Source organism: Bos javanicus, chromosome 10 (genome assembly GCF_032452875.1).
Source record: "Bos javanicus breed banteng chromosome 10, ARS-OSU_banteng_1.0, whole genome shotgun sequence".
Taxonomy (NCBI): domain Eukaryota; kingdom Metazoa; phylum Chordata; class Mammalia; order Artiodactyla; family Bovidae; genus Bos; species Bos javanicus.
The window spans coordinates 42,797,416-42,824,897 of record NC_083877.1 but is presented as its reverse complement, the minus strand read 5'-3'; the positions used below and the strand labels follow the sequence as shown (position 1 = coordinate 42,824,897).

The following is a 27,482-nucleotide window of genomic DNA, read 5'->3' as shown; positions in this document are numbered from 1 at the left end:
AGCTATGAGGTGCCGGCAGATGGTACAGTGGCCTTTAAGTAGATCAGACAAACATCAGTCAAAATTTGTGACTACCGTCCTTCCCTGGCGGTTCACATGGTAAAGAGTCCACCTGCAATGCGGGAGACCTGGGTTCTATCCCTGGGTCGAGAAGATTCCCTGGAGGAAGGCATGGCAATACACTCTTGCCTGGAGAATCCCCATGGACAGAGGAGCCCGGTGGGCTATAGTCCATGGGATCGCAAAGAGTCAGATGAGACTGAGTGACAGCACACCACACACCCTCCTTCCAAAAGGTAGAAAAGCTAGAGTGACGACGTGGAGAAGGAATCGTATTCCCATCTGGTGACCCAGTGGTCTTGGGTGAAAGCCCGAGGATTGTTACCTAAGATGCACAAATTACACTTACAACAACCCTAGGAGGCAGGCATTGCTATCCCATTTTACTGAAGGATGTAGGATGGTCAATGACTTGCTGTGGCCTCCTGGTTAGTGAGCTGGATGCACACACAGTTCTGTCGGCCCCCACATCCACGCCCTGCTGCTCCCACGCCTCAGAACACCAAACCCTGCACTCTTTCTGAAGTCTCCCAGTGACTGGTCCTCAGGATTTATCCTGCTCTTGCCTCCAGTGAGCCTTACTTCGGAGACTCATGGCTTTCATGGAAACCTGGGGTTCTTACTGGAATATCAGTTCTTTCCAATTTTTGTTTTTAACCCTATAGATTGTTTTAGTAGGTACACAGTTATGGTTTGCAACCCACAAAGGTGAGGATAAACATGGGGGTAAATGTCCATTTAAAACTTTACTATAAACACTACAGTAAAGCTCATTGATTTTTTTATTGTGTATTTTAATTAATTAATTTATTGATTGCTGCACTGTATCTTCGTTGCTCTGTGGGCTACGAGCTTCTCATTGCCATGGCTTCTCTTGTTGTGGAGCGCGGGCTCCAGGGCACGTGGGCTCAGTGGCTTCAGCTCCCCGGCTCTGGAGCATAGGCTCAGTAGTTGTGGTGCATGGGCTTAGCTGCCCTGTGGCATGTGGGATCTTCCTGGATCAGGGATTAAACCTGTGTCTCCTGCATTGGGAGGATTCTCTACCACTGAGCCACCAGGAAATCCCAGGTTCATTCATTTTCTTTCCCTTAATATATATATTTTAATGAAGCATAGTTGACTTACAATGGTTCAGGTGCACATCAAAGTGATTCAGTTATACATATACACATATATTATTTTTGAGATTATCTTTTGGTATAATTTAATATTACATTATATTATAATATTACATTATAGTGTAATATTATAAAATATTGACTATAGTTCCCTGTGCTATACAGTAAACCTTTGTTGCTTGTTTGCATACCTATTTTTTTTAAATTAGAAATCTATCATTCTATTCATACTAAGAAAAACAAGTAGAATCGAAATGTCATAAATTTTTAAATTAGGCAAAAATCTGTAAGTTTTCTAAAATATATATAGTATACCTACTATTTTTATTTATGTATACAAAAGCTTTTCTAGTATGCTTGATAAAGACTTGAGGAAGAACATCAAAAAAAAAGAAGAGATAGAGAAATTGGAAAACATAAACTAAATGAAATGGGAGCACTAAATATGAACTAGAAAAAGTGAAACAAACTAGATAAAAGTAAAAGATCATCATTTAGTCCAGGTGTTTTTAAACACAGCTACTCATTAAAAACATATCTGGAGCTTTGGAGAAATACCTGGGCATTTGTGTTTTTCAAAAAATTCCAAGATAATTCTGATATGCATCTAGATTTTAAAAAGTTATTACAGGTTTTCCTATTAAATGATAGTTTTGGTGATAAAGGATTCAATTTTTTTCTGTTGACAAATCATGATACAATGGTATGAAGTGAGTAACAGTTACATAATCACAATAGTAGAAGGTGTTTATCAGTTTTCACAATCAATAACCAGACAAAAAATAAAAGTTAATTACAATTGCAAGCCATAATACAAACACGATTAACCTAACAATATAAAATAATTACAAACAATTTGGGAGGTCAAGCAAAGTGATGTGGTGAGTGGAAGTGCAGTTCATTCATTCTTAATGAGCAGTGTCACCGAAGAGGGTGAAAGTTGGTTCTTAGGAATGGGGGTCCTAACTTTTTATTGTGTAAAGCACGTATACATACAGTACGTATACAGATGTACTGTATATTTGTGGAGTTAAAATTTCATTGAGGGATGATTAAGAAAAGCTGTGTAAAAAGACTTCTTTGAGTAACAAATAAGAAAAAAAGGTCCATAGGTATAGGAAGGTAAGAATGCTGACTATGTACTATGTGCCAGAAACATGCTCCCATTTGACTGTAATTACCCACTCCAGTGTTCTTGCCTAGAGAATCCCAGGGACGGGGGAGCCTGGTGGGCTGCCGTCTATGGGGTCGCACAGAGTCGGACACGACTGAAGCGACTTAGCAGCAGCAGCAGCAGACATGAAGAGTAACAACCTACCACATGTTCAGAGCATTCCATTTTTCCCTAGTCTCCTCACTTTCAATAACTTCCAGTGAGGCTGTGGGCTGTGAGGCTGCTTGGGAATAGGAGCCGCAGTTAGGAGCTTCAGTTTCTGATCCGGATCGAAGCTGTTGGGTAACCTTGGGCAAGCTCCAGTGCCTCCTGGAACCCGGCCCACCTTATCGCCATGATTTATGTCTCTGTTTGGCATTGCTCTGCTGACTCACTGCTGAGGGGAGCAGGGTGCTTTGGGGACAAACACCGTACAGCGGTCAAGCACCTTAAGGATGCAAGGGCAGGAAAGCAGAGGTTCAAAAAGAGCAGCAGCAAAGGACAGAGTAGGAGAAAGGAGGAACAGTAGAGAAAGGAGAGAGAAAGGTACAGGCTGGCAGAAGGTGGGCGACCAAGAGGAGAAGCTGAAGGGGCTAGTACTTCACATGGTCTCTCCTGTCTTAAAACATCAGACCAGAAACACTGCTGGGCAGATTACCGTCCTGATGACTGTAAATTGCTGTGGGGAACAGGACAGTCATGGTTCCCTGTTTTTCAGTATTTATTCAGTGCTTAATTCCATGTGCTCTTGTGCCAAGGCCCCATTCCACTGAATGCTGGCAGAGAACCGTGTGAATGCTCGCTAGCATTAGAGTCTAATCAGAGTGTTCGTAATCTCTAAAGGTGTCTGGTCCCGTAGTACTTGTTGAATTATTATTTGAGTAATATTTCCCAACTCAGTAAAAGTCTCCTTGGGAAATCCTGTGACATCTTTAAGAATTTAATCCTGCTGTAGCTAATCGGTGCCATTTCTAGGTCCATTATCTTAATCTTGCTTAATTGGCTTATTTTAAATAGATTAGTAACATATTTCCATAAGTTGTTTTTAACCATGTTCGGCATTCTTATGGTTTACTAACTCCGATGTCTGTGGGGATTCACACTGGTAACGTAAACCAGTGAAACAGGCTGAACGCAAGACAAGACGGAGCAGTGGAGACTAGGGCAAACTGGAGACTGTCTTGTGAGAAGCAGGTGGCTGCATGCTAGTCTTTCTGAGACTTTTTCTTAAAGCCAGAGATCAAAATTTTCTTTAAAATCTCCTGGGTTCTCCCCCATAACTCTTTATTTTGAAAAAAATTATACACACATAAGTGGAAAGACTAATACAATGAATACTTGTGTATCTTTAACAAGATTCATTAATCTAGCTAATTCTAACAGAATTCCACTTCATTTCTACCTCTATCACACACACGCACGCACTTTTTTGGCTGATGCACACACATTTTTCTTAACTATACAGCATGAATCTCCTAGAACAAAGAAATTTTTCTATGTACCACAATATGATTTCCACATTCTAGAAATGTTATCATTGATTCAGTACTATTATTTAATATATAGTCTGTGTTCAAATTTTTTGTATTGTCTCAATAATATATATAATCGTGTTTATGAGAATAAGCATATATACATGTATATTATATGTATATTTTAGTACATGATTAATAACTGAGCACACATTGCATTTAATTGTCATGTTTTTGTAACCTCCTTTAATCTGAAACAGTATTCTTTTCCTTTTAAAAAAAAATATTTATTTATTTGGTTGCACTGAGTCTTAGCTGAGGCATGTGGGATCTAGTTCCCTGACCAGGGATCGAACCTGGGCCCCCTGCATTGGGAGCCCAGAGTTTTAGCCACTGGACTACCAGGGAAGTCCAGTATTCTTTTCTTAATTGGAAGTATAGTTGATTTACAATGTTGTGTTAATTACTGCTGTACAGCAAAGTGATTCAGTTTTACATATATATGTTTTACATATTCAGCTTTACATATATATATATATACACACACACACATTCTTTTTTATATTCTTTTCCATTATGGTTTATCATAGGATGTTGAATATAGTTCTCTGTGCTATACATTAGGACCTTGTTGTTTATCCATTCTGTACACAAAAACTTACATCTGCTAACCCCAATCCTGCCCCACTCCTCCCCCAATACCCTGCCCCTTGGTAACCACAAGTCTGCTCTCTATGTCTGTGATTCTGTTTCCGTTTCGTAGATATGTTCATTTGTGTCATATTTTAGATTTCTCTTTCTACAATGTGATCATCTCTAGTTGCATCCGTTTTGCTGCAAATGGCATTATTTTATTTTTTTTATAAGTAGTATTCCATTGTACATATGTACCACATTTCCTTTATGCATTTGTCCATCAATGGATACACATTTAGGTTGTTTCCATGTCTTGGCTAGGCGTCCCTGGTGGCTCAGAGAGTAAAGAATCGGACTGCAATGCAGGAGACCCGGGTTTGATTCTTGGGTCAGGAAGATCCCCTGGAGAAGGAAATGGCAACCAACCCCAGTATTCTTGCCTGGAGAATCCCATGGACAGAGGAGCCTGGAAGGCTACAGTCCATGGGGTTGCAAAGAGTAGGACACAACTGAACAACTAACACACACACACATCTTGGCTATTGTGGATAGTGTTGCTGTGAACATAGGGGTGAAACATCTTTTTGAATGATATTAATAGTTTTGTCCAGGTATATGTCCAGAAGTGGGCTTGCTGGATCATACGGTAATTCTATTTTTAGTTCTCTGTGGAACCTCCATCCTGTCTTCCACAGTGGCTGCACCAACTTGCATCTCCTCTAACAGTGTAGGAGAGTTCCCTTTTCTCCACATGCTCTTCAGCATTTGTTATTTGTAGACTTTTCAGTGATGACCATTCTGACTGGTATCAGGTGGTACCTAATTGTAGTTTTGATTTGCATGTCTTTATAATTAGCAATGCTAAGCATCTTTTCACATGCTTGTTGGCCATCTGTATTTCTTCTTTGGAGAAATAGGTCTTCTGCCCATTTTTCAACTGGGTTGTTTGTTTCTCATTGTTTAGTTGTATGAGTTATTTGTATATTTTGGAAATTAATCCTTTGTTGGTCACATCATTTGCAATTATTTTCTCCCATTCTGTTGGTTGTCTTTTCATTTTGTTTATGGTTTCTCTTGCTGTGCAAAACCATGTAAGTTTGATTAGGTCCCATTTGTTTATTTTTGTTTTTATTTCTATTGCCTTGGTCTGGGGGAAACACTGACCTAAGAAAACACTGGTACGATTTATTTTAGAGAATCTTTTCCCTATGTTCTCTTCTAAGAGTTTTATGATGTCACATCTTATGTGTAAGTCTTTAAGCAACTTTTGAGTTTTGTGTATGGTGAGAGGGTGTGTTCTAACTTCATTGCTTTACGTGCGGCTATCCAACAGTTCTCTAACTTTTAAATTCTTTTTTCAGTCTTTCATGGTATTGACATTTGGGAAGAGTCCACGTCAGTCATTTTGCCAGATGTGCCTCCACACAAGTCTGACTGTTTCCATGTGATTTGATTCAGGGTAAATGATTTCAGCATGTTTAAGGCTGTTCCATCACACTGTTTCTAATCAGGAAATGCATAATATCATTTTGTCCTGTAACTGGTGCTCTCAGTTTTAATCTCTTGATTAAGATGGGTCTGTCATATTCCTCAATTGTAAAGAAACACTTTTCCCCTTTATAATTAGTAAGTAATCTGTGGGCTGATTCTTTGAAACAGTGTGACTGCCTTATTCCCCAAGAACTGTCACCCAAAGTTCCTTCAGATCAGATCAGATCAGATCAGTCGCTCAGTCATGTCTGACTCTTTGCGACCCCATGAACCGCAGCACGCCAGGCCTCCCTGTCTATCACCAACTCCCAGAGTTCACTCAGACTCACGTCCATCGAGTCAGTGATGCCATCCAGCCATCTCATTCTCTGTTGTCCCCTTCTCCTCTTGCCCCCAATCCTTCCCAGCATCAGAGTCTTTTCCAATGAGTCAACTCTTCGCATGAGGTGGCCAAAGTTCCTTACCTAAATCAATTACAGTGAGAGTTATTGTAAAATGGTGGTTCTCAACAATTCTTGCTATATTCATTAGTTATAATTTTTCTTTAAAAAAATGCTCTTTTCACCCACACTCCTACACCCCAGTACACACAGTTTTTAATATCACTGTGGATTCTGGATTTTTTAAAAATTCAACATGTTATAAACCATCACTGTCATTCTTTTTGAGTCTCAAATACCCAATTGTCACACTTTTGGCTACTTGGGGATCCTTGGAGCCTGCTCCTCAGTCTTACAGATGCCCATCAATCCTTGTATGTGTCTTTACTGTGGGACACAACGAAATGTTCCAGGCTCACCTCCCCCAGCTCTAGAATCGGCTATTTCTCCAAGGAGTCCTCATATCTTTAAGTGAGAGTGAAATCGGACTTTAAAGCAGTGACAAATAATTTTAAAAAAAGTTTTTTTAACAGCAGTCTGGCCAAAGAAAACACATCTACAGACAGTATTTGGCATATAGGCTCAGTTTGGAGCCTTCTGATTATACAGCTTTCATTTTTTGTAGATGTTCATACTGGAGACGGGCAGATCTGACCCTCGAGGTTCATTGCTAATGTATGTAGGTGTTGGGACTTTGTAGAGACTGGTCGTCAGTAGCATGGAGGACAAAGGGGAGCATTCCCTGGCCCACAATGATAGAAACCAAACAAACCCCCTTGTCGTCCTCTCTCCCTATTTATTCAACAAGTGGAGACCTGTTTGATTTTATTTTTACAAGATAACATACTAAATGCAAATAGTAACAGACTCTTCTGTTTGTTTATTAGAAGATTTTTTTGGCTTAGCTCACCGTGTGTTTGTCTAGAAAGATCGTGTTCCTGCTGTGTAGTGAACTCCTAAGCGATAAAGCTGCCATGGTTGTACTTCAAGAACAAAGAAGCAGACATCAACAAACAGACTCCTTACCTTTTAAAAATACCCAATTTGCAAGGAGATTAAGCACATGCCACCATCTGTCGGCACTCTAAATGCTTTTAAACATACCCTGCCACGCACCTTACTCTAGAAAATATCATAGAGCAGGAGAAAGAGGCTGAATAAATGATTTTATAAAGCACATTGATAAGAAATATAATTATACTATTGCTTTTTTGCCACTTGTTTTTTATTTCCAGCCAAAAAAAAAAGTTTATAGGTAGACAACTGTGTTATATATAGTTATCAAACATTCAAACCACTCTAGAAAGTAGAACTTTTTGTATGGAATGAAAATTTTTTTAATGACCAGCTTTGTGTCTTTCACATTAAATTTTTTTAATGTTTTAACTCACCTTTTTATTTGGCAGAAGTGATGTTTTAGACCACAAATTTGCTTTCAACAGGCATATTTCCATGCTAATCATTAATCTTCTTTATTACTTATTAACTTTAACCACACTGTGGTAAAAATGCTTTGGAGTAAAATTGCCTGATAGAAAATCTCTGAATTCCATTTCCCTTTTTGTTAGAAGAGTGAAAGGTGAATTTTTTAAATGAATTATGCTATCAACTTTATATAAAAACCTAACAAATAATTTGTTTTATAACTATCAGTACACTGAAAGTGAAAGTTGCTCAGTCATGTCTGACTCTTTGTGACCCCATGGACTGTATAGTCCATGGAATTTTCCAGGCCAGAACACTGGATTGGGTAGCCTTTCCCTTCTCCAGGGGATCTTCCCGACCCAAGAGTCCAACCTAGGTCTCCTGCATTGCAGGTGGATTCTTTACCAGCTGAACCACTAGGGAAGCCCAAGAATACTGGAGTGGGTAGCCTCTCCCTTCCCCAGTGGACCTTCCCAACCCAGGAATTGAACCAGGGTCTCCTGCATTGCAGGTGGAATCCTTACCAACTGAGCTACTGCATGAATTTTTGGCTGTGTCATGGTTCATTCTCATTTTGATCACATTGGTGCTATTGCTTCTTTCCTAGTACTTTTCAAAAACTTCATTAACCAGTAAAACAAACTGAGCATCTGCTGTGCTCATCCTTAGCCTGCCTGTGATAGGTCTTGAGAGGAAGGCAGAAGAGATCTCAGCCCAGGTCTCTGGCCAGAGGACCTACCTGGCGCATTCTGACCATCCATGCTGTCTACGGCAGACCTAATGTAAATTAACTTCACCTTTCCACCTCTGATTCCAGCTTTTTTAGTTCTCCCTCCTCCCCCACATGTCACACCCATTCCTTTTCTGAAAGTGTTAGTCTCAGCTGTGTCTGCCTCTTTGTGACCCCATGGACTGTAATCTGCCAAGCTTCTCAGTCCATGAAATTCTCCAGGCAAGAATACGGGAGTGAGTTGCCGTGCCCTTCTCCAGGAGATCTTCTAGACCCAGGGATCGAACCCAGGCCTCCTGCATTGAAGGCAGATTCTTTACTGCCTGAGCCACCGGGGCCCCTTCTCTAGCTGTCCCCAAAACTAAGGTGTTAGCCAGGGTATCTACCATGTGTCTCTGGGCATTTAAAGGAAATGTGGGATCAAGGCAGCTTTCCTTTACCAAAAGTGTTAAAGAACAATTCCTCAACAGCACTGTGAGGGGTGTGGAATATTTTCCTCTAGGTCAGAGATGGTGGTGATAATTAAATAGCTTTTAAAATCATGAAAATAGCTCCCCCCACCACAAAGCTGATGTATTAACTAGCTCTCTGAAACTAACTTCAAAATATTTATCTTGGTTTTACAATATAGTGAAGAGACTTATGCAAATCTTTTAAAACTATTTTTTACGGTAAAGTAAAAATCATGTTTACATAAGTAAGTATGCTTATGTAAGAAAACAAGATGGAAGGTGCAGAAGAACGTGCAGTGGAAAAGAAACCTGCCTTATCCCTCAGTCTCCATTCTTATCCCCTGAACAATGGCGGTCTCTCCAAAGGATGCCTGTGCTCATGTAAGGACATGTGTTTCCCTCTAAAACACAGACACAAATATATACTATCCAGTCATTTCTTTTTTACACTTAACACAGTTGACCCTTGAACAACATGGGTTTGAACTGCATGTTCCATGTGTAAGTTTGTAGTCACTTACATGTGAATTTTTTCAATACATATGTTAGAAAAAATTTTGGAGGTTTGCAACAGTTGAAGTAACTCACAGATGACCTGTGTAACCTAGAAATAATCAAAAACAATTATGGAAAAGTTACATGTGTCATGAATATATAGAATATACATAAATATTAGTCTATCCTTACATAAGCATGATAAGGTAGGTGACACTTAATATAAAATTATGTGTTAGTTCTCACAGCTTTATAATTTTGCTTTCAAAAGATCATGTTATGTACAGTATATATCTCTCTCCCTCTCTTATAAAGGGAGAAACTGAATATCAGTCTATCATCTCAGGTAAGTGAATTTTTAAAAAATGTAACAATGTTTCCAATACTGTGTTATGAATATGACTATAATACTGTATGCGATAAACATTTTATAATGGTTCATTCATTAGTATATAGGCTAGGCTACTTTGAAGAAATTCTATCAGTTATACGAGGCTACTATAAAGTGGGGCTTCCCAGTGGTAAAGAATCTATCTGCCAATGCAGAAGACGCAGTTTTGATCCCTGGGTCAGGAAGATCCCCTGGAGAAGGAAATGGTAACTGCAGTATTCTTGCCTGGGAAATCCCATGGACAGAAGATCCTGGCAGGCTAAAGTCCTTGGGGTCATACAGAGTCAGACATGACTGGGTGACTGAACACCACCACAAACCTTGCTGGGTCTCAAGCCCTTGAGAGTATTATCATATGCTGACCTGGGAATCCTTGGGATGTACCCAGGATGAATTATTATAAAGAGGGGGACATCACTTTTTTCCATTCTGGGTGAATATTAACTGATGAAAAATTCCTGCAACAGGATCTATGTATCTGTGACTAAGAGTCAAGTTCAAAAATTGCAGAGGCTTGTGAAAAACATTTTACCAAGACAGCTCTCACTTTCTAAATTTTAATCCTTGTTCTTTTGTTATTTACCACAAATTTGTGGGAAAAGAAGAATGTTTTTGGAAGGAAAACAGGATATGATCATTGAAAAAATAGCCTGTTTCTTTTCTCTAAAGCACAGACAGGATAAATATCCCCCCATTCTCCCCCACAAAGAACAGAGACCAGGGGATAGAAGAGACCATGGATGTAGTGGTCTGTATACTGACCAATCCAGAACATGTGAGTGCTGAGGAGTTGATAGGACAGAGGTTCCAAACCCAGTATCTGCAGGGGCCAGGCAGGTAGGGGAGAAATGATTTGCTTTCATAAACAAATCTTTTATTTGCCTTAAAATATGCAGTTATTTCTATCGCTTATACATTTCCCCACTTTTGATAGAAACTTGGGCATTTAAATATCTCACTTTTAAGAAAATTAATAATGAAAGAGTGATGTTAAAGATCCTTCGTGTCAGGGAGTAGTAGGGACTGTGATAAACTCGGGTATCCAGGGCTTATCTAACATGGACAGCTGCTTCTCGGCCCCAATCCACTGATGCCAGAGACTGCAGGCTCGGCATACATCACCAGCGTTTTCAAGAGAATCTTGGTAACCAAGGCTTTAAAGCAACATTTCCTGATCTGAAAGGTTGGCAACCAGGTCAAAAATCCTTCAGAATGCTAAGGCCAAACATTTGACCTTAGAAGGTGTAGAAAAGCCTGAGCTTATGACAAGGGCTCAGGTTAAATCCAGCGGATAAAACACAGTTCTTTTTTAAAGTCAGAGAAAAACGCTTCACTTTGCAGCATAATAGGAATATTTCAAAATGCAGAGAAAATAAAAAGAAGAGAGACCAAAATAAAATAGCAGCAGCAACGGCAGAAACTTTTATATAAGAGAAACTAAATCTGAGTGTGAGCCAACCCAGGCTTCTAGATATAGAAGAACTGAAGGATGGTGACTGACGTGGGATGAGGCACTGAGATCCTCAAGATTAGGCCAGCACGAATCAGAGTGCTGAGGAATGAGGCCAGGGCTGGGGCTTTGGCTTCACATACTCATAAACAGGAAGGAATTTTAATTAGAAGAGCCCTGAACTACATCTTCATAGTATGTATGGTAATTTAGTCTATTCCATTAAGACTTCTTGTATAATAAACACGTTGAGTAAACCTGTGACGGTCCATCCAGATTGCTGCTTGATTCTTCTCATCTAATTCCTCCCAATGCCCCTAAACAGCCCATTCAGCTTTGAGGTAGAAACATCCAGACTTTCGTCAACGCAAACATTCACAATATTGGAGCTCTGGTCAAGACCTCTAGGCGACCAGTTGCAAACTGGATTCAGAACCACAGGTGCTCCTCTGAGTTCAGCCCCTAGGGTCAGGGGAGTCAATAAGAGAAAGGAGAGAGATGGTTTGGGGATGCTAAATTCATGACATCTGGCTCCTGGTCTCACTGCTGCTTCCAGTGAGGTCACACGAACCCCTTCTCCCCAGCTTGACTTTTCAGCAGCAGCGTCTTCGTGGAGTAAGTGTACTCTTATCACCGTATCTCCATCGTGTTATGTTCTGCTGTTTTCTCTCTTATCTTGGGGCACCATCTTCCCTTTCCCCTTCTCCACTTCCTCCTCATCTACCACTTATCTGGGTGCTGGGCTCCTTGGGCCTCGCTCTTCTCACTCATTCTTCTGGGCATCACTTCTCACCATGGCTTTGCTTACACTCACACTAACGCCCCAGCTTTTATCTTCAGCTCAAACTCCAGCCAACCTGACACCTCTACTTTGGTATCTCAGAGTCCCTGTCAGCCCAGTGTGCCAAAGCTGTAGGTCCTTCCCTTCAAAACCTGCTTTTTCTCTCAGTCATGGCACCACCATCCACCCCATTACACAAACCTTTGATCATCACTCTCTCCTCCATCCCTCAGCTCCAGCCCATCACCACATCCTGACTATCCTAATAATAAAGTCTGTTTCCAAACAGTGCCTGTCTCCCCATCTCCCCTGCCTCTTCTCTGCTCCAAGCTCTCAGTTAGCAGGCTCCTCTAGTCATGTTGCCTCCTCTGAGCCATTCTGTATCCTGCCACCATAGTGAGCTTTAAAACACCCAGATGGTGGGATTTCTGGTGGCTCAGTAGTGAAGAATCTGCCTGTCAATGCAGGAGACCTGGGTTCAAACCCTGATCTGGGAAGATCCCACATACCACAAAGCAATTAAGTTCGTGCACCACAATTACTGAGCCTGTGCCCTAGAGCCTGGGAACAGCAACTACTGATGCCCATGCACCCTAAAGCTCTTGTTTTGCAACAAGAGAAGCCACTGCAATGAGAAGCCTGCACAGAGCAACTGGAGAGTAGCCCCCGCTCACTGCAACTAGAGAAAAGCCCACATAGCAACAAAGACCCAAATGGTATCCATATCACTTCTTGTTAAAATTCATTCCAGTAGCTTCTCATTGCATTTAGGGTGAAGCGTAAATTTCTTAGCATGTCCTTCAGTGCCCCAGAGAACCTGCCTTCTGCCTGTCTCTCTGGTATCGGTTCCACGTGTTTGACATGCAGACCACACCGTCTTGCAGTTCCTTAGGTGGCGTAAGTTCCCTCCTAGCTCAGAGCCAACCCTCTGTCTGGAAAGCCACCATCCCTCTACCATCCCTGCCCTTTTCTGGTCAGACCTTTCTTACCCTCCAGGACTCTGGTTCAGAGTCACTTCCTAAGAACAGTTTCTCTAAGGCAGCCTAGATTCTTGTACACGGAGGGCTCCGTGGCACTTCTCTGCTTAATGCTTGAGCCCCTTGTCCCCTTCGCCAGTGTTTCCCTAGTGCCTTGAACAGCGCCTGAGGCTGAGCAGACACTCCGGAGACCTTTTTTGAATAAATGAACACAGCCAGGACAGGAGCTGTCTCCCAGATATCTGCTGCTCTAGCATGTTTTCAGGTCAACCCAGAATCCTGGCAACCTACAGAGAGTTAATAATTTATTTAAAAATATTTACAAAAAATATTTACAATTTAAGATTTGTGAGTCCTAATTGGGATTTAGTTTTAGTGATTGACTTCTCTAAATGAACACTTTTCTGAAAATAGGTTGAGAAATAAGTTATTGGCTATTTACAGCTATGTAAAGCTTATCTTACGGCAGAAAATAGGAGAGATGAGTGGTTTAAATATCACGTGACACCTTCCCGTGTTGCTGGAGGCATTGTAAGCCCTCTTGAGAAGTAATTTAGCAATCTACGTCACAAACCTTAAATATCTATTAATGCCTCAATGGTATGGTAAAATGTACTCTCACACTCCTGGCGGAGGTCTAAGTGTGTTCCATCCTTTTGGAAAGCAGTGTGGCCATGCCTATTTATGTTGTATTCCTGGGGCTTTCCAACTAACTTCCTAAATGGCCACCTTCCTCAGGAACCACTGGACCACTCCCTGGACCACTCAACACCCTCAAGCCAGGTACCCTTTCCCTGGCTTTTGGTAACACTTACCACGTCTGTAATTACTTGTTGAGCATCTGTCTCCCCTTCTAGTTTCTAAGCTTCATGAGAGTAGGTTTGGTACTTGCTGTATTATCTCTGTATCATTAGGACTATCAGAGTGCCTTATGCATACTAAGATAGATAAATACTTGTTGAATAAAATGAATTGAGATAGTCAGCCTAAATAGAAATAGATTGAACTCCCAATAATATTAACAGGACTTCCTTGGTGGCACATTGGATAAGAATCCACCTGCCAATGCAGGGCACACAGTTTCGATCCCTGGTCCGGGAAGATCCCTGTGGAGCAACTAAGCCCATGTGTCACAACTACTGAGCCTGTGTGTGCTGCATCTACTGAAGCCCGTGAGTCTAGAGCCTGTGCTGCGCAACGAGAGAAGCCACCGCAACGAGAGGCTGAGCACCCCAGTGAAGACTAGCCCCCACGCTGCGACTACAGAAAGCCCATGTGCAACAATGAAGATCCAGCACAACCAAAAATAAAATTAAAAATAATAAAAAATTATTTAAAAATATTAACAGTTAAACTTTCTGGAGAGGATGATGTGGGCTGACACTGCTGCATATGCTTTGTCACAGCAGCCCCTGAGCTTCCTCCTCCCACAAATGGTAAACCTAAAGACGTTAATTAACATGTCCAAGTGAAAGTCACCCAGTCGTATCTGACTCTTTGCAACCTCATGGACTGAATAGTCCATGGAATTCTCTAGGCCGGAATACCGGAGTGGATTGCCGTTCCCTTCTCCAGGGGATTTTCCCAACCCAGGGATTGAACCCAGGTCTCCCTCACTGCAGGTGGATTCTTTACCTGCTGAACCACCAGGGAAGCCCAATTTAAGGTCAATCAGCTAGTAGGCTGTTTATCAAAACGTTATTTATAATGCTCAAAAATTGGAGAGAATCTATATGTTATTAGAATAGCTTACAGTGTAGTTATTAGAATCTGACTTTTCAAAAGGTGTGCAGTAACAGGAGGACGGGTGTAATGTAGTATTTAGTCCATGCAGTTCAGTGGGTCCTGCTGTGACAGTGCTTTCTACCTGCTACACGGCACCCATGGTTCCAGAGTTATACTCTTTTAGATTTGTTGAGCAGGGCCGAGGGGGCCGGACAGAAAAAAATTCATCTGGAAGATGGGCAACAGCTGGGTGAGCAGGTTCTGAAGCGAGAGTGAGGAAGTTCAGTGAGTCTGGGGGAGTTATAAGAGATGAGGCTGCTGCTGCTGCTGCTGCTAAGTCGCTTCAGTGGTGTCCGATTCTGTGTGACCCCATAGATGGCAGCCCACCAGGCTCCCCTGTCCCTGGGATTCTCCAGGCAAGAACACTGGAGTGGGTTGCCATTTCCTTCTCCAATGCATGAAAGTGAAAAGTGAAAGTGAAGTCGCTCAGTCGTGTCTGACTCTTCGCGACCCCCATAGACTGAAGCCCACCAGTCTCCTCCGTCCATGGGATTTTCCAGGCAAGAGTACTGGAGTGGGGTGCCATTGCCTTCTCCGGATGAGGCTGCAGAGGTAAGCAGAGGTCAAGTGGAGAGGATCTTTGGGTTTTACCCTGAGGCAACAGTGCCCCTGGCGATTTCTGCACGTATGAATGTGACAAGTTGCAGGTGCCAGTCTTGGCATCTGAGAAGCTCCAGGTATTTGTTTCAGTAGAATTGAGGACTATATATGGAACATGGAAAATTAAAAGAATCTAAGATTTGAGGTCTTGGCCTACAGACAATTATTTTTCAGAGCTTATAAGAGAATTTCTGCTTTCCCCTAATTGCCTGCTGTCTAAACTGCCTCCCCCCGCTCCACCACTTTAAACTTGGTTGATTGCTTTCTGTTTGAGACATTTGAGCCAGTGCACTTCTTTGGTTGAAACAGTAGTCAGTTCTGTCCTCTTAGAGCAGAACTAACTGTTCTGTTAGTTCAGGCTAAATGTTTCCAGATGTGTGTGTGTTAGTCGCTCAGTCATGTCCAATTCTTTGCAATCCTATGGACTGTAGCCTACTAGGTTCTTCTGTCCGTGGAATTCTCCAGGCAAGATTACTTGAGTGAGTAGCCATTCCCTTCTCCAGGGGACCTTCCTGACTCAGGGATTAAACCTGGGTCTCCCACATTGCAGGCAGATTCTTTCCCATCTGAGCCACCAGGGAAGCCCCTGGTGTCCCATATTCCAGATATGGGAATATAAGTGTGGGGCTTTATAGCTTGGAATGCCTTCTATTCAAAGGCCCAGATGTGGCTAGTGGGCTTTAAGAGTGTCTTGGCTGTTTTATTTTGCTTCATCAAGTGTAATGTCTGGGGCAGGAAGTTCACATCTTGAGGATAGAGGTGTTAGACAAAGAAAATGAGAAAATAATTGGTTTTTTTTGGTATTTTCCTTGCTGGGTTCTTCTTTTCTCATTGTCCATACAAATATACTATACTGTGCAGTTCAAGAACTTCAGTTTTTCTCCTTCTGCCTTTTATCATGTCTGAAATATCTGTTTGCCTATGATTAATACTTCTGTCTATGTATTAAATCACCTGGACAATTTTGGGGGGAAAATAGATGGCTGGCCCTTGCCTAAGACCAATTCAGAATCTCTGGGAGTGGGGCTCGGGCATCCCTGGTTTTCAAAAGTTCCACAACCGAGTTATCTAGTGCTGTATTAACAGAGCTCCCCCAAACTCAGTAGCTTAAAGAAGAATGATTTCTTATTTCTCACAACTGTGGCTTGGCTGACTGCTCCTTCGGCTGGTCTTACTGGAGCTTGCTCATGTAGCTGAATTAAGTGGGGGTGGTCAGCAGGAGCTGAGCTTGGCCGGGACACCTGGGCCCTGCTCTCCTTGTGGTACTGGGTTGGCCAAAAAGATGATTCAGGTTTTTATAACATCTTATGGGAAATCTGAACAAAATTTTTGCCAGTTCTATATTTTCTTGTGGGCTGAGTCTGGGTGGGTCTCATGATTTGCTGTGACCAGTAGAATGAGGCAGAAGTTATATCACCTGATTTCTGAGACTGGAGCCTTAAGAAGCTTTTCAGGCTCTTTTTTGTTCTCTTAGATCACTGCCTGGAGAACTTCAAGCCCTGAAGAACGTTAACCAGTAGTTAGTTTGCTTAGCTGTAGGTATTTCCAATCAGATTATAGACAGAAGGGCCCAGAAAGCCAAGTACAAGATTTATCTCTGCCAACACCAACATTCACTCCTGCCTGTTCTTTCTAGATGCAGCTGGCATGTCAGATTGGAGAGTCTTCTGATTTTTCTGTTTTAAAATGTTTCATCAGCCTAGGAAACCTGATTTACTCATTCATTCACAAATAATGATCAGATGCCTATTATGTACAAGGCTGTGTGCTGGGGGCATGACATCATTTTGAGGAAACAGGAGAACACAGACCCTGATGTCTATCATGAATCTTACATTCTGTGTATCAATTATATCTATTGACAACAGAGTTCATTAAAAAAAATCAATTGAACAAATAGTAATTTTGAAGGATTCCAAAGGATTCATACTTCAGGGAGCTACAGGGGACACTGAACCAGTCTGGGGAGATCAGAAAGACACCTTTAGGAAAGGACACTTGATCTGAGCCTTAAGGATGAGTTCATGTTAACTAACCACTGCCCCCCTCTTTTTCATTCTCCTTTGCCAGCCTTCTCATATCTCTTTGCCTTCACCAGCCACCAGGGTTATGATCATTTTTTACCTGTGTGCGTGTTCAGTTGCTCTGTCTTGTCCGACTCTTTGCAACCCTGTGGACTATATAACCCACCAGGCCTCACTGTCCATGGGACTTCCCAGGCAAGAATGCTGGAGTGGGTTGCCATTTCCTTCTCCAGGGGAATCTTCCCGACCCAGGGATCAAACCTGCATCTTCTGCATCTCCTACAATGGCAGGTGGATTCCTTACCACTGTGCCACCTGGGAAGCCCAAACAGCTCATCAAGAGAAGTTAAGATTGTACCATCTACAGCCTCCTTCAATCCAAGACAAGAATTTTTGTAAAGGACAAACATCTTTCTTCTGTTGAAAGACAGTAAACTGTCTTTCACAACTCCAGTTTAGCACCTCGCTTTTTGTGTTTTCAGCAACTCAAGCATCCCAATCTCGTCAACCTCATCGAAGTCTTCAGGAGGAAGCGGAGGCTTCACCTGGTGTTTGAGTACTGTGACCACACGGTGCTCCATGAGCTGGACAGACACCAAAGAGGGTGAGTGACCCGTCCTTTATAAACAAAACCCAACAAAACACACCAGGGTTGGCGAGGGAAGATGAGCTATGACCCTTTTTCACGGTAGGCAGGGACAGCCAGTGTTTGGTCAGCATACTCTGCTGCTGAGGGGTTGCCAGAAATGTTGGGAAAGGGATCATAACTAGTAATTTTCATGAAGAAAGCAGCAACCATGTTATTAGGTTGAACTTGATTTCTTTGGTATGTTATCTCTACATAGATGCTATATCAGTCTCTAGGAAAGAAAAGGAAGGCTATCAATTATTCCACGCCAGCCTAGGGAAGCATAAGGACTTGGAGGTTGAAAGGAAGACTTCAAAGACAATGGCTCATAGGAAATGTAAGGCTAAAACAGTGTTTTTATAAATATTTTTTAAAACTTATTTATTCTTATTAATTGGAGGATAATTGCTTGGCAACATTGTGTTAGTTTCTGCCATACATCAATGTGAATCAACCACAAGTATGTACGTAGTGAAGGACGGGGAAGTCTGGCAAGTTGCAGTCCGTGGGGTCGCAGAGCCAGACAGGACTGAGCGACAGAACAACAGCAGTATATGTGTTCTCACCCTCTTGAAGCTCCCTCCCCCTTCCTACTGCATCCCACACTTCTCAGTTGTCACAGAGAGCCAGGTTGAGCTCCCTACGTTGACTTCCAACTAGCTATCCATTTTACATATGGTAATGTGTATGTTTCAGTGCTACTCTCTTAAATCGTCCCACTCTCTCCTTCCCCCACTGTATCCACAAGTCTGCTCTCTATCTCTGCGTCAAAATGGTACTGATGAACCTATTTGCAGGGCAGCAGTGTTTTATCTGAAGCAATCCGGGTATCCGGTCTGCAGTATTGGTCAGAGTTTTTTTGGTTACAAATGACAAAAACCTAACTGACGCTGGTGTAAGTGAAAAAGGAAGTGGTGGTGGCTGTAATTGGGAAGGTGACTCTGGAGGCTCTGCTGATCTTAACACGTTTCTAGCACAGACAGCTATGGGGTCGCACAGAGTCGGAAACGACTGACACGACTTAGCAGCAGCAGCAACAGCACAGGCAGCACCTTTGTGTGCAGCAGCAGAAAGTCCTGGTGAGCAGACAGAGCCTTTGTTTGAAAAACCAGCGCAGTGTGGGGGAATCTGTTCCTCTGAAGGGAGCTCCTTGTGAGGGTGAGCAGAATGCAAGCTGGAGTTTGGCTGCTCTCAGCTGGGCGTCTTTAAGGCAGAGCACCTTAGGTGGGGCTTTCTCTTTCCTTTTCTCTCCCTCTCCCTCCCAACTCTTCTTTCCGTATTGGCTTCATTCTGCCTTTCAGGTGAGTCTCCCCTACAGGGTTGATTTTGGAGGGCATATGTGTGCTGTGAGATGGAAGGTGTTAGGAAAGGAAAAGTATGTAGTGGAAAGCATTGCTGTAGGCTTTTATCACCCTGTGTAGACATTCTAGAAGAAAGGAAATTCTAGAAGAAAGTGGCGTCTGCACAGAAGGTCCAGTAGAAGACTGGTTGGCTCAGCTTCAGTGATGCAGTTATCCCTGGAAGCTATCACTGTGCTGGAGGAAGAAGGTAGAATGATTAGCAGGCCCAGGGAGATAGGATTCAAAGTGGGTCAATCAAAGAATACTTCACAGAGGAGGTGGTCTCTGGCTTGAAAGGTAAGGAGACTCCCCAGAAGTCGAACAGAAAAGGATATCCCATCTTCTCCTTTTGCTGTATTCCTGGAAGCTCAGCTTTGGCTGGGGATAATCTGCAGAGTGCACCAGAGATCAGAGTGATGGAAGGGTGCTGCATCCTGACTCTCGTTCGCACTCCAGTGGCTGGAGGCTGAGGCTCACTCAACAAGGCTTTCAAGCCTTGGCCAAGAGCTTGCTCTGCCATGTGGTGGTGGTTATACATGATCCAGCGTGACCTCTGGGCAGATGGGATTAAAGTGGCTCTTGATTTGTTAGTGACCATGGCACAGGCGGCTTTTCTTGTTAGTTTACACAGAGAGAGCCAAGAGGACAGACTTTCTGTCTTCAGAAAGTCACTGATACAGAGAAATTATGTGTTCAAGGAAGAAAACATTTAGTGTGCTGGTATTTGCTCTTTTGACAGCTTGCAAGTGACACTTCGATTAAGCCTACTAGTATAAGTTACTTGTGCCATGGCTAACTAGGGAGTTGTTGCAGAGAATTTGACTAATCATGTTCGATTGAGTCATTTGCCAACTGATTAGTGGGAGGTTGAAAGCAATTGGGAGTCAGTTCTTTTTTTAGCATGTAGTTTAAGCAGAAGAATAAAAAGACAGGACAAGGAAGGATGAGAGTCCTGGAGGCAGATTTTTTTTCTTTTTAATTCTGCTGGCTAAAATCTCCAATATGTGTTCCAGAAAATGCTTTAATATAGAGGTGGGTTAGAGAAGGGACTGTCTGGTAGACACATGTGTGGTTAAGTACAAGCAACTTCATTTCTAAATGACACTGTGCCATGGTTTATCAAATATAAGACTGACTTAAGGAACACCAATAAATGAGCAAGTTTGAAAACTAAGATTTATTCTAAATCAGATCATTATCTATTTACTTTGAAGTTTAAGGATTTTTGTTTGTGTGCATTTTAAAAATAAAAGTAACTTTTCATTATACTAGGTAGGAGTGGCATCCTTGGTGGCTCAGTCTGTAAAGATTCTGCCTGCAATCTGGTAGACCTGGGTTCGATCCCTGGGTTGGAAAGATCCCCTGGAGAAGGAAACAGCAACCTACTCCAGTATACTTGCCCAGAGAATTCCAAGGACAGAGGAGCCTGGTGGTCTACATACGGCCCATGGGGTCACAAAGAGTCGGACTCGACTGAGTGACTAACTTTTGTACTATTTAGGGAAGTGGCATGTTCCACTTTATATTTTAGAAATTTGTACCTGGGAATATAGTGATCACTGGGCAGAGGGGTAAAGAGGCAAACTCAAGGAGGATCAACCTGCCAGATATCTAAAATAAAAAGTGGACCATGCCACTCCCCAGCATAAGTCACTTGGTAGCTCCTCAAAGCTTACTCGGAGAAGGCAGTGGCACCCCACTCCAGTACTCTTGCCTGGAAAATCCCATGGATGGAGGAGCCTGGTAGGCTGCAGTCCATGGGGTCACTAGGAGTCAGACACAACTGAGCGACTTCACTTTCACTTTTCACTTTCATGCATTGGAGAAGGAAATGGCAACCCACTCCAGTATTCTTGCCTGGAGAATCCCAGGGACGGGGGAGCCTGGTGGGCTGCCATCTCTGGGGTCGCAGAGTCAGACACGACTGAAGCAACTTAGCAGCAGCAGCAAAGCTTACTGGTGTGGTGAAAACCCCTAGCATGCAATACAAGGTCTCACTCTGTAAGTCCATCCCACTCCCCACCAGTTTTCAACCCCATGAAATTATTTGCATTCCAGGCTTTAGGATACCTGGTTTGCCTTACCTTCTCTACTCTGCCTGGCAAACTCCTGCTTGTCCTTGGATACAGTCCAAATATGACCTCCTAATGATATCCCCTTTAGGAGAGGTGAGAGTTCCTTCCTCTGGTATTCATTATATCTTCCAGGATTATTTATATTTGCCCAGTAAACTATAAAATATTCAAGGGCAAAAGTTGTATCTTCCTCACCTGTGTATCCTCAGTAATTTCTAGGTTAATTTTTGGCACTTGGTACATTCCCAGTACTCTTGTGTAGTGATTGAGTCAGCAAATCAATAAATTGATCCTTACAAGATGATTTTAAAGAGTAATCAAAACAATGTGTTTTTTTTTTCATTTAAAAATAATTACTTTGATTAAAATTTTCTAAACCTAATACTGTCAAAGGAAATGATCAGTACACTGTTGGACAGAGGGCAATTTGGCAATCAATGGGTCTGCTTCTGATAGGGCTTCCCAGATAGCTCAGTGGTAAAGAATCCACCTGCCAATGCAGGAGACTCGAGTATGATCCCTGGTCGGGAAGATCCCCTGGAGGAGGGAATGGCAACCCACTCTAGTGTTCTTGCCTGGAGAATCCCATGTCCAGAGGAGCCTGGTGGGCTACATATAGGCCATGGGTTTGCAAAGAATTGGACATGACTGAGCGACTGGGCACGTATGCTGCTTCTGATAATTTACTACAGAAAATAAATATATGTGTAAAAGTTTTAGTTATAAAAGTGTCTTTTTAAGTATTGTTTCTAATGAAAAAAATTGGAAACAACTGAAATGTTCAGTGATAAAGGATTGGTTAAGTATAGTATGTCTTTATAGTGGAACACAGTGGTGCTGCTAAGAAACATGCTTACAAGATAAAACAAACATTTACATATTAGAATGTTCATGAGTGGTTGCAAGGTAAAAAAAGCTGTGCTATAATAAAAGTATATATTTCCTTTTTATACAATTTATATGTAGGTAGAAAATTTTAAAAAGTAATATATACATTTTAATAGAGATTATCTGAGTGATGTTTGTATAGATATTTTTCTGTTTCTTTTTTGTTTGTTTGTTTTCTTTATTTTCTCCATGTTCCATGTATTACTCTGGCAATGTTTTAATTATTAAAAATAATTCTTGCTAAATCAGAACCAAAAAACTCTCTACTGTGAATCTGAAGTGGATACTAATTCATCTTCTTGTAATATGTTGTTAACTTTGAACTCATCTGGAAAGATTTTGGAGAAGATTCACATTCATGCTATACTGAATATAATATATATAATGAATATAACTTCAATGTTAGAACTTGCTATAACAGTCAAGTTTATGCCAGAATATGTCCTGTATACATATATAAATATATAAATCTTTATCCATTACTATTCCCTGTGTTGTGTTCACATTGCTTAGATTTGCTCTCAAACAAGTGTATTTCTTATCTTCCATAGGACTTAATATGCTTTTTACTTATTCTGTAAACCATTGGTCTGTCGTCTGTCAAAGTTTTGTAAACAATTGGTTTATGTGTTCTCTCCACAATTTTCTGCCCCTGTTTAAGTGCAGCCAGACACAGTACTTCACCCATTTTTTTCCTGTGCAAATTCCATTTCAACCAGATCCTCTTCTGATTCTCTTAGTTTGTTCAAAGAACATCTGGTGAGTAAAGGGCGTTACTACAAGTTTTTGGTTTCTGACAATGCAATTCCAGAGCTAACCCTAAAAAAAAAATCTCTTTTTTTAATTTTTTTATTTTTATTTTATTTTATTTTTTTAAATTTTATTTTATTTTTAAACTTTACATAATTGTATTATGTAAAGTTATATGCAAATACATATATTTACATATAAATATTTACATATAAATTTACATGTGTAAATACATAAATTTACATATAACAAAAGTTATATGTAAATGTAAATACAATTATGTAACTAATTGTATTAGTTTTGCCAAATATCAAAATGAATCCGCCACAGGTATACCTGTGTTCCCCATCCTGAACCCTCCTCCCTCCTCCCTCCCCATACCATCCCTCTGGGTCGTCCCAGTGCACTAGCCGCAAGCATCCAGTATCGTGCATTGAACCTGGACTGGCAGCTCGTTTCTTACATGATATTTTACATGTTTCAATGTCATTCTTTTTTTTAAAGTGATATATTGTTTGTTGTGAAAATGTTTCAAGCAACACAGAAACATGTAGAAATAAAGTTTGAGAAATAGTTTTCTAATTATTTTTTATGCATTTCTATATAAATACTTAAAGAGATTGTACTCTGTATACTATTCTTCATTTTTAAAGTGTATGTGGGAGCTGTCTCCCTATTCTTAGATTTCTGCTTTTTTATTTTTAATATGGTATAAAATTCCATTGTGCTGACATACCATGGTTTCTTTATTCAACCCCCCACTGATAAATATTTAGATTGTTTCTAGTTTTTCTCTAATAATAAGGTTACAGTAAATAATCACTTGCAAAAATATTTCTATAGAATAAATTTTTTTTTAATTTTTATTGCTTTGGCATGTGAGATCTTAGTTCCCCGACCAGGGATTGAACCTGTGCCCTCTGCGTTAGGAGCACTGAATTTTAACCACCTGACTACCAGGGAAGTCCCTATAGAATAAATTTCAAAGAACATATTATTTCTATAGGAGCTTGACCAGTTTCCTTTCATCCTTGTCTTTGTTGTAGCCTTGTGTAGAAATGAACCTTGAATGGATGTTGATGGTTTGAATTCTTATTATGTGGCAAATATTAGAGAAGCAGTGGTGGAAAGGACAGTTACTCTATTGGGAACCTGGCAACAGATCCATATTCTTTCTTTGTCATCTCTCTTGTCTCTGTTAGTTCTGAAGAAATACTTAAAATGCACTTTGACCTTTTCACTTTCCCACAGCAGTTGTTTAGGTTTCTCTCTGTTCATTTCAATTTTGTTGTCAGGACATTAGGGTCATAGGCCTTCTTTCCCAAAACTTGGAAAGAGAGGTAGAAGCTTGCTTTCTGGGAGTTATTTTGTGAAACCAACACATAATGCATCAGGGCAGAGATACGCAAATCATCCTTAAAAGTGTAGGATGGATGCTGGGCTGATCACGTACGTTTTATCTAAGGACAAGACCCTTCTAATTTGGAGATGGGCACAATTAAACCATCTCAGCCTAAAGGCTATAACCAAACTGTGTACCTTCTTTCATTCCAATTCTTTCCTCACGAAATACCATTCTGATTAGAACTTGAGTGTCTCTATGGAATTGCCTACAAAGAGAACATAAGCTGGCACTCAGAATTTGAAGATGGATGAACAAATTTGTTTTATATATCAGGCTAGTAAATTTGTTTAATATTCACTTGCCACTTTGTAATGGATACTGTCTTAATACACTGACAAAATTTAGTGTCCGTATCTGAAAGCCTGAAGACCATTGTAAAAAGGAGCCAGGCTACTGGCCGCCCTTCCAAACTAAGTGTTCCATTCTCCATGTTGCAATGATGAAATGACTGTTTCCCTCCCCGAACCCCAATCTGTTCTTCACTTAATATTCTCTCATATGCATTTCTATATATGTTGCAGTATAATTTTTAGATCTATTACTAACTGTAAGATATTACATCTCATATTACCATCTAACCATTCCTCCACTGTTGAATAGAGGCCACTTTCAGTGTTTTGTCTGCTAAATGATTCTGCTATCAAAATCTTCCTACAAATAGATGTTTATTCTTTTATATTTTTTCTTTCAAAGTTCTCAAAATATTATTGGCTCATAGGGTTTGTCAAACTGAACCAGTTCATCTTATCTCCAATAATGTATATTTTTTTCCTTATAGTCATACTCCTTTGGTTTCTATTATTATAATATTTGATGAATGATTTCCTTCAAACATAAAAGGAAGAAGTATTAGCAATCCTACACAAACTCTTTCATAAAATATAGAAGGAAGAAGCAATTTCCAAATCATATTATGAGGCCACTATAGCCTGATACCAGAACTAGACAAGGGCATTTCAAGGAAGGAAAATGACAGATGGATATCCTTCATAAACTAGATGCAAAAATCCCTAGTGAATTAAATCTAGCAATATAATGTCAATATATAAAAGAGTGATATACTGTTATTGATATATTAATTTTTAGACATTATCTACAGACTATTCTGATAGATGAGGATTTAGTTTTCAGTTCAGTTCAGTCGCTCAGTCGTGTTCGACTCTTTGCGACCCCATGAACCGCAGCACGCCAGGCCTCCCTGTCCATCACCAACTCCCAGAGTTCACTCAGACTCACGTCCATCAAGTCAGTGATGCCATCCAGCCATCTCATCCTCTGTCGTCCCCTTCTCTTCCTGCCCCAATCCCTCCCAGCATCAGAGTCTTTTCCAATGAGTCAACTCTTCACATGAGGTGGCCAAAGTACTGGAGTTTCAGCTTTAGCATCATTCCTTCCAAAGAAATCCCAGGGCTGATCTTCAGAATGGACTGGTTGGATCTCCTTGCAGTCCAAGGGACTCTCAAGAGTCTTCTCCAATACCATAGTTCAAAAGCATCAATTCTTCGGTGCTCAGCCTTCTTCACCGTCCAACTCTCACATCCATACATGACCACAGGAAAAACCATAGCCTTGACTAGACGAACCTTTGTTGGCAAAGTAATGTCTCTGCTTTTGAATATGCTATCTAGTTTGGTCATAACTTTCCTTCCAAGGAGTAAGCGTGTTTTAATTTCATGGCTGCAGTCACCATCTGCAGTGATTTTGGAGCCCAGAAAAATAAAGTCTGATGATGTTTCCACTGTTTCCCCATCTATTTCCCATGAAGTGATGGGACCGGATGCCATAATCTTCATTTTCTGAATGTTGAGCTTTAAGCCAACTTTTTCACTCTCCATTTTCACTTTCATCAAGAGGCTTTTTAGTTCCTCTTCACTTTCTGTCATGAGGGTGGTGTCTCATCCTATACCATTATTTCCTCTGCTTCCCCTTTCTTCTTCCCCCAAATAGTTACATTAAAATTTCATTAATTCAAAATTCACTGTTACTATTATTATGCCTATGGAAATATTACTTATAGTTGAGCATTTTACCATACTGGAGTTTATTTTTATACTTTTTCCCACAAATTAATATTTGCCTTATTTTTAAAATTTGCTTAGTATTCTTTAACCCTATTGCTAACTTTCCCCACTCTTTTTAATAGTCTCTTAGTATCCTTTTCCACAGGATAATCATATCAGTTAATTTATTCCTTTTCTCCATCCTGATAATGTCCTGCCTTTAGATCCCCATTCTCCATCTGTCTGGCTTGTTCTCCAAGCCTGCTGACCAGCTGTCCTCCTGGGACTTCCCTTTGATGTCATCCTTGGAATCCCCTCTTGGAATTTCTCTAGGGTTGGCTTCACTGCTTCCTGGATGTCTTGTCTTCCTTAATCTGGCTTTGCTTGCTTGTTGTGACCAAGCATCTCTACCTTCAGTTGGTTAAAAGTGGTATAGTCACAGAAATCTAGACCACAGACATTTCTAATGACACCCCCTCACTCCTCCTTGGAGCCAAACTCTTGGGAAGCTTTCATGTTCCTGGGGGTGAAACAGAGTCCCCAAAGCAGGCAGGAGGAAAACCATGTGGAGGACCCACGGGTGCACTCCTCCTTCCCCTGTTCCCACTGGTGGAAGATGGATTCACTCCACCCTCTCTGGAGGGAGTGCCTCTGCTGAGCTGGACTGCAGCCCAGTGGGCTCCAGAGGAACAGATGTCTCTCTCATCTACTGTCAACATGTCTTGTCTTATACTTTTATCTTCCCAAAGATACTGTAAGCTGCCTGAGGGTGAGAGGATGGCTTATATTTCAATTGATCTTTAGTGTAGTTCTAGTTAGATTTTAGAAGAGAGTGAAAATAGATGGGTGTGTTCTATCCACCATCTTAACCCAGAAGTCCTTTGAAACACTTTTTTCAGTTGGCTTCAGGAACACTTCTCCTGAGAGTCATCTTACTTCACTTGAGGACCAACCCCAGTCTTGCTGTGTCCCCCTC

The 27,482-nt window shown here is 41.2% G+C and overlaps 1 protein-coding gene across 2 annotated transcripts in view; it reads left to right on the top strand.

The window, feature by feature from the left end:
- The window catches only part of CDKL1 (cyclin dependent kinase like 1), a 52,955-nt gene that overhangs the window by 9,133 nt on the left and 16,340 nt on the right, over window positions 1-27,482 (top strand). The window contains exons 1-2 of one of the 2 annotated variants that reach the window (XM_061429796.1): window positions 15,242-15,348; window positions 17,903-18,024. In XM_061429796.1, the coding sequence (XP_061285780.1) occupies window positions 15,283-15,348; window positions 17,903-18,024 (188 nt within the window). In that variant the 5' untranslated portion in view covers window positions 15,242-15,282. Of the gene's footprint in view, window positions 1-15,241; window positions 15,349-17,902; window positions 18,025-27,482 lie in introns of those variants that run through there. The other variant, XM_061429795.1, reaches the window with a different exon arrangement.